At 34.4% G+C, this 11,564-nt stretch overlaps 1 protein-coding gene across 3 annotated transcripts; it reads left to right on the top strand.

Moving 5' to 3' along the window:
• The first annotated feature begins 3,101 nt into the window (after positions 1–3,101).
• On the top strand, positions 3,102–10,932 carry LOC145005576 (DNA (cytosine-5)-methyltransferase 1B-like). 3 transcript variants are annotated; one of them, XM_078964686.1, is made up of 12 exons: positions 3,284–3,582; positions 5,152–6,652; positions 6,850–8,365; positions 8,465–8,629; positions 8,710–8,917; positions 9,009–9,120; positions 9,208–9,355; positions 9,432–9,629; positions 9,707–9,985; positions 10,073–10,234; positions 10,307–10,525; positions 10,609–10,932. In XM_078964686.1, the coding sequence occupies exons 1-12, from the start codon at positions 3,528–3,530 to the stop codon at positions 10,753–10,755; spliced, it is 4,710 nt and encodes a 1,569-aa protein (XP_078820812.1). In that variant the 5' UTR covers positions 3,284–3,527; the 3' UTR covers positions 10,756–10,932. The 3 variants fall into 3 exon arrangements, with proteins under 3 accessions (XP_078820811.1, XP_078820810.1, XP_078820812.1); XM_078964685.1 differs by lacking the exon at positions 3,284–3,582 and adding an exon at positions 3,102–3,153 and having other exon boundaries at positions 9,009–9,355; XM_078964684.1 differs by having other exon boundaries at positions 3,281–3,582; positions 9,009–9,355.
• Positions 10,933–11,564: the final 632 nt, after the last annotated feature.

Here is an 11,564-nt window from a genome sequence, read left to right as displayed (position 1 = left end):
CAGAGGATGAAGAATAAGGATAGAGGAGGCTGCCCAAAACATTCAGAAACCATAGTGGAACTATTAGCCACATTTTTGGCGCTTAAGGGTACTATATATACATGTAGGCTATTAGGGTTTTCAACTAGGAAACCCTTATTTGATTGCTTAAGCCCTAAGCAACCCATGAACCATTTTAGAATATCCCTTGGATGATTTCTAATGGGTTTCCCCATAGAATTCGTCCAACCTATTATTCCAAGGTGATCCATTGCCCAAATGCAATTATCTTATAATTACAGTTTTAGTCCTTTAAGTTTAATTAATCTCTTTTAGCCACAAAATTAATTATTAATTAATTATTGACTAATATTAATTAAACAATATGATTTCTCCTTTAATATATTATTCTCATAATATATTAATAAATCATAATTAATCCTCTCTCTCCATAATTCATCCTATCAAGTTGCTTTGGTGAAGGCAACCCAAAAGGACCATGCACAATCGGATCAAGTACATACCAAAATAGTTATGAACTTAGACACTAATCCAACATATATATATATATATATATATATATATATATATATATATATATATATATATATATATATATTGTGTCAAAATTTATAAAACATTATTTAATAAAGCATCATCAATTTCTTAGAAAAAATATTTATGACACGTTTTTAATATGGGTGGCAACTCTCGACCCAACCCGTAACCCGATATTGACCCAACCCAAAAATATACGGGTTTGGGTTGAGATTTTGACCCGCCAACCCACCAACCCGTTTATTTCATGAGCTGGGTTGGGTTATCTATTTGGGTTCGCGGGTCAACCCGCTAACCCATATATATATATATATATATATATATATATATATATATATATAATGATATTTAATTATTAATGAAATTTGATTTCCTTCCGTATTCGTATGTGATTAATCTGGATTTGCAGTTCGTTATTCAAAAAAAGAATAAATTCATGTCATTATTTTCAAGAGTCACGAACGAAGAACACATCCACTTTCTATGAATGTTTTCATTTCTATTTGGATGTTATCGACTTTATGAATTTATGTTGAAAGTCTTTTTTTTTTTAATGTTAATTACTTTAATCATTTTATGAATTTATGTTGAAAAAACATCATTTTTTCTAACCAAACACAACCCAATTGTCAGGCCTAATTTTTAATTGATTTAATTGAAAAACCAAATTTTATTTTCATTCATTTATATATCAAATTCTTTGATCCCTAATTACAATGTCGGAGGTTGGAGCAGCGTGATCTTATTTTTGCAGGTTGGCTTTGCGAGGTGAGTTATCCTCACTATATCGACAGGGTCTAAGGCACCAAGGTCGACCATTTATCGGATGGAAATCCGAGTAGTTGTTATGTTATTGCTTTGCTATATGTTTTCATCCTGGTAGTTAGGATGGTATATGTTAGAGACCTAGTTAAGGTTGGAATCCTGGTATATAGGATAATGTTATGTTAGTGACCGGTTAGGTCGGTATCCTGGTTAGAGTGTGCTATGTATGTGATCTGCTAGATCGGTTGATTAGTGATGAATTGCTATATGATTATATGTTTATGTGCACATGGTTGGTTGACTGGGGTAGGGTTGGGGCATGTCCTGCTTTGTGCTGTAGGCCAACATACCTAGGGTGGACCAGATATCCCAAAGGCCCAGCGAGCGGTCCGGATAGGCTGTAGGCCCCACGAGGGTGGACCAGACGTGCCGAGGCTCGGAGAGTGGACCAGGGCGACTGAAGCCCTAATGTGGGCGGACCAGTCATACTGTAGACTCATAGAGTGGACCAGGTGGGTTAAAGGCCCGATGCGGGTGGACCAACCACACTGTAGACTCGATGTATATGGCTAGACTCGGAGGGTGGACCAGGTGGACTGAAGGCCCGATGCGGCGGACCAGTCACACAGTAGGCCCGAAGTGCATGGCTATTCTGTTTGTGATATGATATGTTATGTGTATGGTATATGTGGTTGGTATTTTGGGGGTAACTCACTAAGCTTTCGGGCTTACAGTTTTCAGTGTATTGTTTCAAGTACTTCAGGAAATCGTGACAAGGCGAATGCGTGATCGTACCGCTCCTCATGTTTTATGTGTTTATGATGTGGTTCTGGGAAATATTCTGATAATAAATGAATTGAAAATCTTTTTGTAATGAATTAATGAATATGGATTGTTTTTGAAAAGTTTAAATTGGTTGAGAAAATTTGGATGTTACACGTTCCTGCTATTTAGCTTTTCTGGATTTTCAACCCGAGCGGCTTCATACAGTTATTTTATTTGTGCCCACAATGATGTTTTTTTTTCACGCTTCTTATATTCACTAGCAAAACACCATGCTGATATTAAAGCGACATCTTCTGCAACATCCAATTTATTTCCTCGTGGTTGTTTTTCAATATTCTGTGATGTTTGAAGATTATTTGTGATAGGATTTTGGTTAGAATTTAAAAAAAACGGAGAATTTTCAAAATATTAAGCATTAGAACGATTTTGAGAGTCTCCAAGATTTATATAAAAAATTGGAAACTAACCATCCATATTTAGAAGATACGAATAAAAATGGATTAAAATACAAAATAAGGATTGGATATGAAGATATATGATATTATACTCTTTTTATACGTAAAAAAATTACAATTTTTAGTATTTTAATTTTAATTTTTATTTTTATTTTTCTGAAATAGATAATGTTAAATTTTATTAAATATATAATTTTATCCTAAAAAATCTAAGGATTAATTTAAAGGATAACATATGAATTAAAAAAGAAGTAATACCAACTTTGGAGTTGATATATCCGCATCATCGGTAAATTTTGTCTCAAATTCTTATTTATTTAATATTATTCTTCCAAACCGATTTAAGTTTTAATCATGAATAGAGATGATTTAAAGTAGACTATGTTCATCCGAACCACCTAATTCCAATTTCAACCACCAATTATATGAAATGAAGTCAATCAAAAAGTCAAAGTCATCCTTCTAATTTACTAAAACTTCAGTAAAACCAACAACCACCAAAAACAATCTACAAAACCTTACTACGATCACAATAAACAAAACACTACAATCGTGATACCCGAGAATCCCTACATGAATCAAGCAACTTCACACATCCAAGGGCATAACGGTAATTTTAAAATAATCGTTTATTATACATATTTTTTAATCTGGCATAGATGTTTGACTGTCAAAAGTCAAAATCGCAGAGTAGGACAATCACGCATTAGGGTTTTTACTTTATTTGGAATCTGTACTATTAATGGATGTGGAGGCGGGAATTGTTTCCGCAATTTGGTGATTTCCCGCCATGTTTTTCACAATTTTTTTTGAAACAAGCCGCTTTGAGCTTTTTGATTCATTCCCCCCTTTTTTTTCAAGCAATACCTTTGAATCTGCGTTCTATAAAACACATTTGAGCCTCCATTTACTCTCAGTCTATCTGTTCAAAAATCTTACCGGAAAATCAAACTCCGGATCTGTGTTTTTTTATCGGCTGAGAAAATGGGAACGGCGAGGCTGTTAGGTTCGGAAGAAAATGGTGCCGTGAAACCAACAGGTCAGACTAGCTTCCGATGATTTTAGCTAATGTTTTGGGCTTGATGGGTCATTAACTGTTGCTATTGAATGTATTTATCGTTTATATTTTCTCTAATCCTTTCCTCTATATGTGTAATAGAATGTATTTATCGTTTATATTTTCTCTAATTCTTTCCTCTATATGTGTAATGATACTGGTGTGACATATGGTGTTCTATAGAGAGATAAAGTGATATTTAGAGAGAGAAAGTCTTAGATATAGAGAGAGAAAGTGAGAGTGAGGGTTTTTTTCATAAAAACAACATCATTGGCTCGTTTAATCTCTCATTAACGTTAAAATATAAGCGAGATTATATATATAGAATCATAGATCGATTTAATCTTATTTTACGAGCACATAGTTTAGTGTCGTAGAGGGTCAAGCGGTTTGACGTTCGTTCTTCGATCATCTGGTTTGTTTCCGTAAACAAAGTTCAGATTTAAATTTGAGGAATAGTTTTCAATCTTAGTACACGATTTGTCGATTTCTGTTCTACACTATTTTTGAAGGTATTTTTGTCTTTGATTATAAGGACAATGATACACAATTAGCCACATGGTTTCATACCTCATCAAATGGTCGATCTTCAAAAAAGTTGACTTCCGTTTCTTTCTTAGAAGCTGTTTTAAAGGGAATATACTTTTGAATATTTTTTTATTTCGATTCAGAAGTGATGAATAGCTGTATTGCACCTGTCCCAATAACCTGAATACTATATTATGCACAATCCTGACACATTGGAAAACTGCAATCTCTTGTCACGAGTGTGAGTTGATGTATATGTGGTTTTAAAATATTTTTACAGGAGGTACTAATCGTACAGTTGTGTTAATTTAATTTGTTTCTAGTATGATGTAAGCTAATAGTTTTTATACTAGAAGCCAAATTTATCGAAAAATATGTTATTTTGTTCGAGGTAGGATGATCTTGTTATTTGGTGCATATTTTCAGCAGCTTTCTCTAAGCAGATGGACTCCTTTAAAGAAATAAACTTTAATTGTATATACTCTAGCTTGTAGTTGTGCCTAAATTAGGCTATTTAAGAATGATTTGATAAAGGTTTCATCTTCTTCATAGATTGTAATCTTGAATTAAATGCAAGATCTATAATAATTTTAGTAATAAAATCATACTACTGCTTATGTAGATATACATTTGATCACTTTTGATGGATCCCCGCATAGATTGGGTTCTTTTTGAAGTATTTCAGTACTTGAATCTTGATACTTGTTTATGTCAACCAAAATATGAAATTTGATTTATAAATCTATATTTAGTTGAAACTTTTGTACGTTTAATTGCTTAACATCAATATGCTCTTTCACATTTAGCTGCTTTGCAATCGCATTCCATTGTCCTTTATTTGCTTTTCTATGACTCTAAAGAATGTGGATCCTGTTTGTTTGCTTTCTTATTTTTTGTGTTGTCTAAGTGTTTCTTTGAGTGTTCTCATTTATATATCCCATGTCTATTAGTTTGCTTGATCCATCTTACCTATACATTATCTTGTAGTTTTTTCTAACTTTTGGACCTTATTCTTGATTACAGAAATGAAGAAAAAAGGCAAACAAGCGAAAGTCAAAGCAACAACTGAGACATCCGATGTTACAATGGAAGATAAAACAAATGTAGCCAAATCCACCAAACCTAAACCAAAAAGAGGAAGATTAAACACCACAGAAAATGCTCCAGTTTCAAGAAAGATGCCAAAACGAGCTGCTTCATGTACTGATTTCAAAACCAAATCAGTTCGCTTATCAGAAAAATCTTCAACAATTGAAAACAAAAAAGTCAAAGTTGTGGAAGAAGAAATAGCAGCCTTAAGTTTAGTTCCTGGACCTGATGATCCAAGACCCAATAGAAGATTAACTGATTTCATCTTTCATGATGCTGATGGCAACTCACAACCTGTTGAAATGCTAGAAGTTGATGACTTATTCATATCTGGCTTAATTCTTCCATTAGAGAAAACATCTGAAAAAGAAACAGGTGTTCGTTGTGAAGGATTCGGGCGAATTGAAGATTGGTCAATATCCGGATACGAAGACGGGTTGCCCGTTATTTGGGTATCCACTGAACTTGCTGACTATGACTGTGTCAAACCTTCCGGAAGCTACAAGAAACTATTTGATCTTTTTCAAGAAAAAGCAAATGCATGTATTGAAGTCTACAAACGCCTCTCAAAATCTTCAGGTGGGAATCCAGATTTGAGTCTTGATGAATTGCTTGCTGCTCTAGTGAGATCATTAAGTGGAAGTAAGAATTTTCCTCATGGGGCTTCTATTCGTGACTTGATTGTTTCATGGGGTGGTTTTATTTTTGATCAACTTGTTAGTTTGGATGAGATGCCCGAAGGTGCTGACCGGGCTTTTGTTGAGCTGCCCGTGCTTGCTGCCCTGAGAGACGAAAGCAAGAAACATGAAGCATGTGTAGGTGTGAAGATTCCATCTGGAGCTTCCATGAATGCACCTTTGAAGATTGGAGATGGAAAAAAGGTGAATAATTCAAATGGAGGTGATGAAGATGAAGACATGAAGTTGGCTAGGGTTTTGCAAGAAAATGAAAATTGGCAATCTTTGAAGCAAAAGAAAAGAGGAAGACAAGGGAATTCATCAAGCAAGTTGTACATTCAGATCAATGAAGATGAGATAGCAAATGATTACCCTCTTCCTGCTTATTACAAGTCTGACATTCAAGAAACTGATGAGTATCTTATCTTTGATGATTCTGACACTGTTGACTCAGATCAGCTTCCAAGAAGTATGCTTCATAATTGGTCACTTTATAACTGTGACTCAAGGTTGATTTCACTGGAGTTACTTCCTATGAAGCCATGTGCAGACATTGATGTTACAGTTTTTGGATCTGGAACAATGACTGCTGATGATGGAAGTGGATTTTGTTTAGATAATGATACAAGTGGCTCTTCGGGTTCCACTGATCAACTAAATGAAGATGGGATTCCTATTTATTTGAGTGCTATAAAGGAATGGATGATTGAATTTGGATCTTCAATGGTTTTCATTTCAATTCGAACTGATATGGCCTGGTGAGTTCTTGTTCTAAGTTTTTCTCCCCAAACTTTTACTTGGTTTGCATCATTGTACTTTGAAAAAACACTCAATTATACAATTGTATTTAGGTAGTGTTTTCAAATTCTAATGCTGTAAACAAAAGAAATGAAAGTAAGATGATACAATTGTATTTTGGAAATAACATGCTAATGGTTTCTTCTGTTTGTTTCAGGTATAGACTAGGAAAGCCATCAAAGCAATATGCTCCATGGTATCAAACAGTTCTGAAAACAGCAAGACTTGCCATAGCCATTATCACATTGCTAAAAGAGCAAACTCGTGCATCAAAGTTATCATTTTCTGAAGTCATAAAAAGATTATCAGAATTTGAGAAAAGTAACCCTGCTCACATATCATCAAACCCTGCAATTGTAGAAAGATATGTAGTGGTTCATGGCCAAATTATTCTACAGCAATTTGCAGAGTTCCCTGATGACACAATCAGAAGGTGTGCTTTTGTGTCTGGACTTGAAGACAAAATGGAACAAAGACATCACACCAAATGGTTAGTGAAGAAAAAGGCGATTTTGACAAAAGCAGAAAACATGAATCCAAGAGCAGCAATGGGGCCTGTGGTTTCAAAAAGAAAGGCAATGCCTGCTACAACAACAAGGTTGATTAATAGGATTTGGGGCGAGTTTTACTCGAATTACTCCCCAGAAGTGAAGGAGGGCGATTTGGTAAATGTCAAGAAAGACGATGAAGAAGAAGAACAAGAACAAGAAGAAAATGAAAATGAAGACTGTGAAGAACCTGAAGAAGAAAGCATAACTTTACCTCAAGAATCTGAGAAACCCAATTCTGCAACAAAGCAAAAGAAAACTAAGAGCTCAAAAACAGACATAAGTTGGGTGGGGAAATCGATTGGGAAGATGCCAGGTGGCAAGAATCTTTATAAATCCGCTGTTATTAGAGGCGAAGTGGTGGCTTTAGGTGGTTCGGTTGCAGTTGAAAACCCTAAATCAGATGATGATTCGATTTATTATGTGGAGTATTTGTTTGAAGATTCTGATTCTAGAAAGTTTGTTCATGGGAGATTGATGTTAAGAGGTAAAGAAACTGTTTTAGGTGACATAGCAAGTGAAAGGGAAGTCTATTTGACTAATGATTGCTTGGATTTTGAGCTTGATGATGTCATACAAACTGTGGTTGTGCAAATAAGAACACTTCCATGGGGGCATCAACATCGGAAAGCTAATGCCAGTTTTGATAAAGCTGATAGAGCAAAAGCTGAAGAAAGGAAAAACAAAGGTCTACCTGTTGAGTTTCATTGTAGGAGTTTATATTGGCCAGAAAGAGGTGCTTTCTTTTCTTTGAAGACTGATAAAATGGGACTTGGGAATGGAATGTGTGATTCCTGTGGAATCATGGAGGATGAAAATAAAAAGGATGTTTTTGAGGTTAATGAATCAAAGACAGGGTTTATGTATATGGCAACAAAGTATGATGTTGATGACTTTGTTTATGTTGGTTCTTATCACTTTGAGTCAGATGAAAGGGGGAATGAGACTCATAAAGGTGGAAGGAATGTAGGGCTTAAAGCTTATGTCATTTGTCAGTTGATAAACATTGAAACCCCTAAAAATTCAAAACTAAATGACCCTGATTCAGTTATGCTTCAAGTTAGAAGATTTTATAGACCTGAGGATCTGTCTTTGGATAAAGCATATAGGTCTGACATTCAAGAGGTAAACCATTCTTGCTTTTAACTTATCTTTATTATCATATTTATGAAATCAAATAAACAATGTATTTTGCTGATAATAAATCTTTAATGCTATTTTCAGGTATATTACAGTGAAGAGGTTCATAAGTTGGAAGTATCAGCTATAGAAGGAAAGTGTGAAGTTAGAAGGAAGAAAGACCTTTCTCCACAAGACACTACATACATCTTTGATCATGTCTTCTTTTGTGAACGCCTTTATGACCCTAAAAAGGGATCTCTCAAACAGGTACTTTAAGTTTCACTAATCTATTTTCCAAAATCATTATTTAATTATATAAAATGTAATCTAATTTCCATTTCCTACAGCTACCTGTTAACATCAAGCTAAGTCCACCTAAAGAAACCCCAGCCAATGAAGCTGCAATTAGAAAAAGAAAAGGAAAGTCTAAAGAAGGAGAGAATGATGATGTTGAAATGACTGAAAGCAAAGAGGGTTTTACTTCAAAGAACATTTTAGCCACTTTAGATATTTTTGCTGGATGTGGTGGCTTATCTGAAGGCTTAACAAAAGCTGGTAGTTTTTTCTTTCAGACTTTCACAATTCTAACCTCTCATTTTGTATAAACTTTATAATAAAATAAACTTATTAACATGATTATAAACAGGGGCATCTGTAACAAAATGGGCAATTGAATACGAAGAACCTGCTGGTGATGCTTTTAGACTCAATCATCCAGAAGCATTAGCATTTGTGAATAACTGCAATGTCATACTAAAGTTTGTACTTTCTACACATATTTTTTCTTCTTTAAAAAATAGCAATGTAGTCTTATTTACATTTTTAATTATTTTTATGAAATGTAGGGCTATCATGGCAGCGTGTGGTGATGTGGATGATTGTATTTCAACTACTGAGGCTGATGAACAAGCTGCAAAGCTTGATGAAGATATGATCAAAAATCTACCTCGACCTGGACAAGTTGATTTCATCAATGGTGGCCCACCATGTCAGGTATTAATCAATAACTATAAATCACACAAAAAATAAAGGCAACATTTGACCAAGTTTTAATTTTTTTTTTGTGTAGGGGTTTTCGGGTATGAATAGGTTCAATCAAAGCACATGGAGCAAAGTTCAATGCGAAATGATTTTAGCATTTTTATCATTTGCTGAATACTTTCGCCCCAAATATTTTCTTCTAGAAAATGTCAGAAACTTTGTGTCCTTCAATAAAGGACAAACATTCCGTTTAGCTCTTGCTTCACTTCTTGAAATGGGTTATCAGGTACTTTCTTAAACCCTAAATGTGTGTTAAGAAATAAGAATGTAAGTTGATGAGTTATAATGTTTTACTAATTGTAGGTGAGATTTGGAATATTAGAGGCTGGGGCTTTTGGTGTTTCTCAATCAAGAAAACGGGCATTCATTTGGGCAGCTTCACCTGAAGAAATCCTGCCCGAATGGCCCGAACCAATGCATGTGTTTGCAAGTCCAGAACTTAGGGTTTCACTGAATGGAAACTCTCAATATGCAGCAGCTAGAAGCACTGCATCTGGTGCACCTTTTCGTGCAATTACAGTTAGAGACACAATTGGTGATCTCCCTCCTGTTGGAAATGGTGCTTCTAACCCAACCATTGAGGTAAAAAAAAATCTTTTTTCCATTTTTAAATTTTTTTGCTATTCAACTTATTTCTATATCTCATATAAGTTTCTAACTTTGTAACAGTATAAAAACGAACCTGTTTCTTGGTTTCAAAAGCGGATTCGTGGAGATGCTTCTGTTTTAACTGATCATATTTCAAAGGAAATGAATGAGTTGAATGTGATTAGGTGTCAAAGGATCCCTAAACGCCCTGGTGCTGATTGGCGTGATCTCCCTGCAGAAAAGGTACTTCAAAATGACATTTATACCCCTCCATGGGACAAACAGTTAACAGATTAATTGTATGTGCTGTTGCAGGTTAAGTTGTCAACTGGACAAATGGTTGACCTTATACCATGGTGTTTACCAAACACAGCTAAAAGGCATAACCAATGGAAAGGTTTATATGGAAGGCTTGATTGGGAGGGGAATTTTCCAACTTCTATTACTGACCCTCAGCCAATGGGTAAAGTTGGAATGTGTTTTCACCCTGATCAAGATAGGATTTTAACAGTTCGTGAATGTGCTAGATCTCAGGTAAGTTACTTTACATAACATATTTAGCAATTTACTTAAAAAAAGATATATTTGTTGTATGATATTTACTTTTATTTGTGTAGGGTTTTCCTGATGGGTATAAGTTTTCGGGGAATATTCAACATAAGCATAAACAGATTGGAAATGCGGTTCCTCCTCCATTGGCGTATGCATTGGGGAGGAAACTCAAGGAGGCAATAGAAAGAAAACAGAAGCAGTTAAGCAAGTGATGGGGTTTTTATGGTGTTTGGTTATGGGTTGAAGACTTGTAGTGAATGTATATATAGGACTTTATGCTGAGTATGTGATTTGAATTTGCTTTTCTTATGGGTCGAAAATAATTCAAAGTTGAAACCTTGTAAGGATGTTGAAATTGAAATTTGCATTTTTAGCTTTTTGGTGCTTGATGAATTTGGATAGTTAGTTGTTTAAATGATTTGGTTTTGAATGTTTGAATATAGGGAAATTAAGTAATCTAACTATTTTTTGGTGTTTTTCTTTTTAAATAATCAGTTATTATTATTATTATTATTAATAATTTTATACAAAATAACCGTTCTTTGGAATGGACCATTTTGGAGTCCACTTCATACTATATGGATCCGGCTTGGCCTATTGAGCAAGTTTTGGAATGCCCATTTAAACATATTCTGGAGGAAAAACTATAAAACCTTTATTTTGGAATATCTACATATTTTGAAGTAAAGAAATAAAGAACATATGGCACAAATACAATGATTTGGTAGTTTTATGTGTAAGTTTTTTTATTCTTACATTTATAGTTTAATTATAAGATTAGCAGTGTAAAATAGTTACTTTGGAGCATGAAAAATGTGTTCGGAATATGAAGAACACATTCCAAACGAGGTTGTATATGTTCAATTACCAGCTAATTTACTGTTAGGATTAACCCAAAACTAGTTATATTATGTGAAGAACTGTTTAGAACATGGAGAACATGTTTGGAATACACATAATAGTCTGGAATGTTCTTTGCGTTTGGTTTCGGATCACAGTTTAAATTTCTTAATTACCTTAA

This window comes from Lactuca saligna, chromosome 7 (genome assembly GCF_052625555.1).
Source record: "Lactuca saligna cultivar CGN05327 chromosome 7, ASM5262555v1, whole genome shotgun sequence".
Lineage (NCBI taxonomy): Eukaryota > Viridiplantae > Streptophyta > Magnoliopsida > Asterales > Asteraceae > Lactuca > Lactuca saligna.
This window is presented reverse-complemented; position numbering and strand designations above follow the sequence as displayed.

Coding starts and splice junctions, on each gene's coding strand:
- LOC145005576 (XM_078964684.1), top strand. CDS start 3,528: ATGGGAACGGCGAGGCTGTTAGGTTCGGAAGAAAATGGTGCCGTGAAA. Junction 6,653..6,849: donor ATTCGAACTGATATGGCCTG/GTGAGTTCTTGT, acceptor TGTTTGTTTCAG/GTATAGACTAGGAAAGCCAT. Junction 8,366..8,464: donor ATAGGTCTGACATTCAAGAG/GTAAACCATTCT, acceptor TGCTATTTTCAG/GTATATTACAGTGAAGAGGT.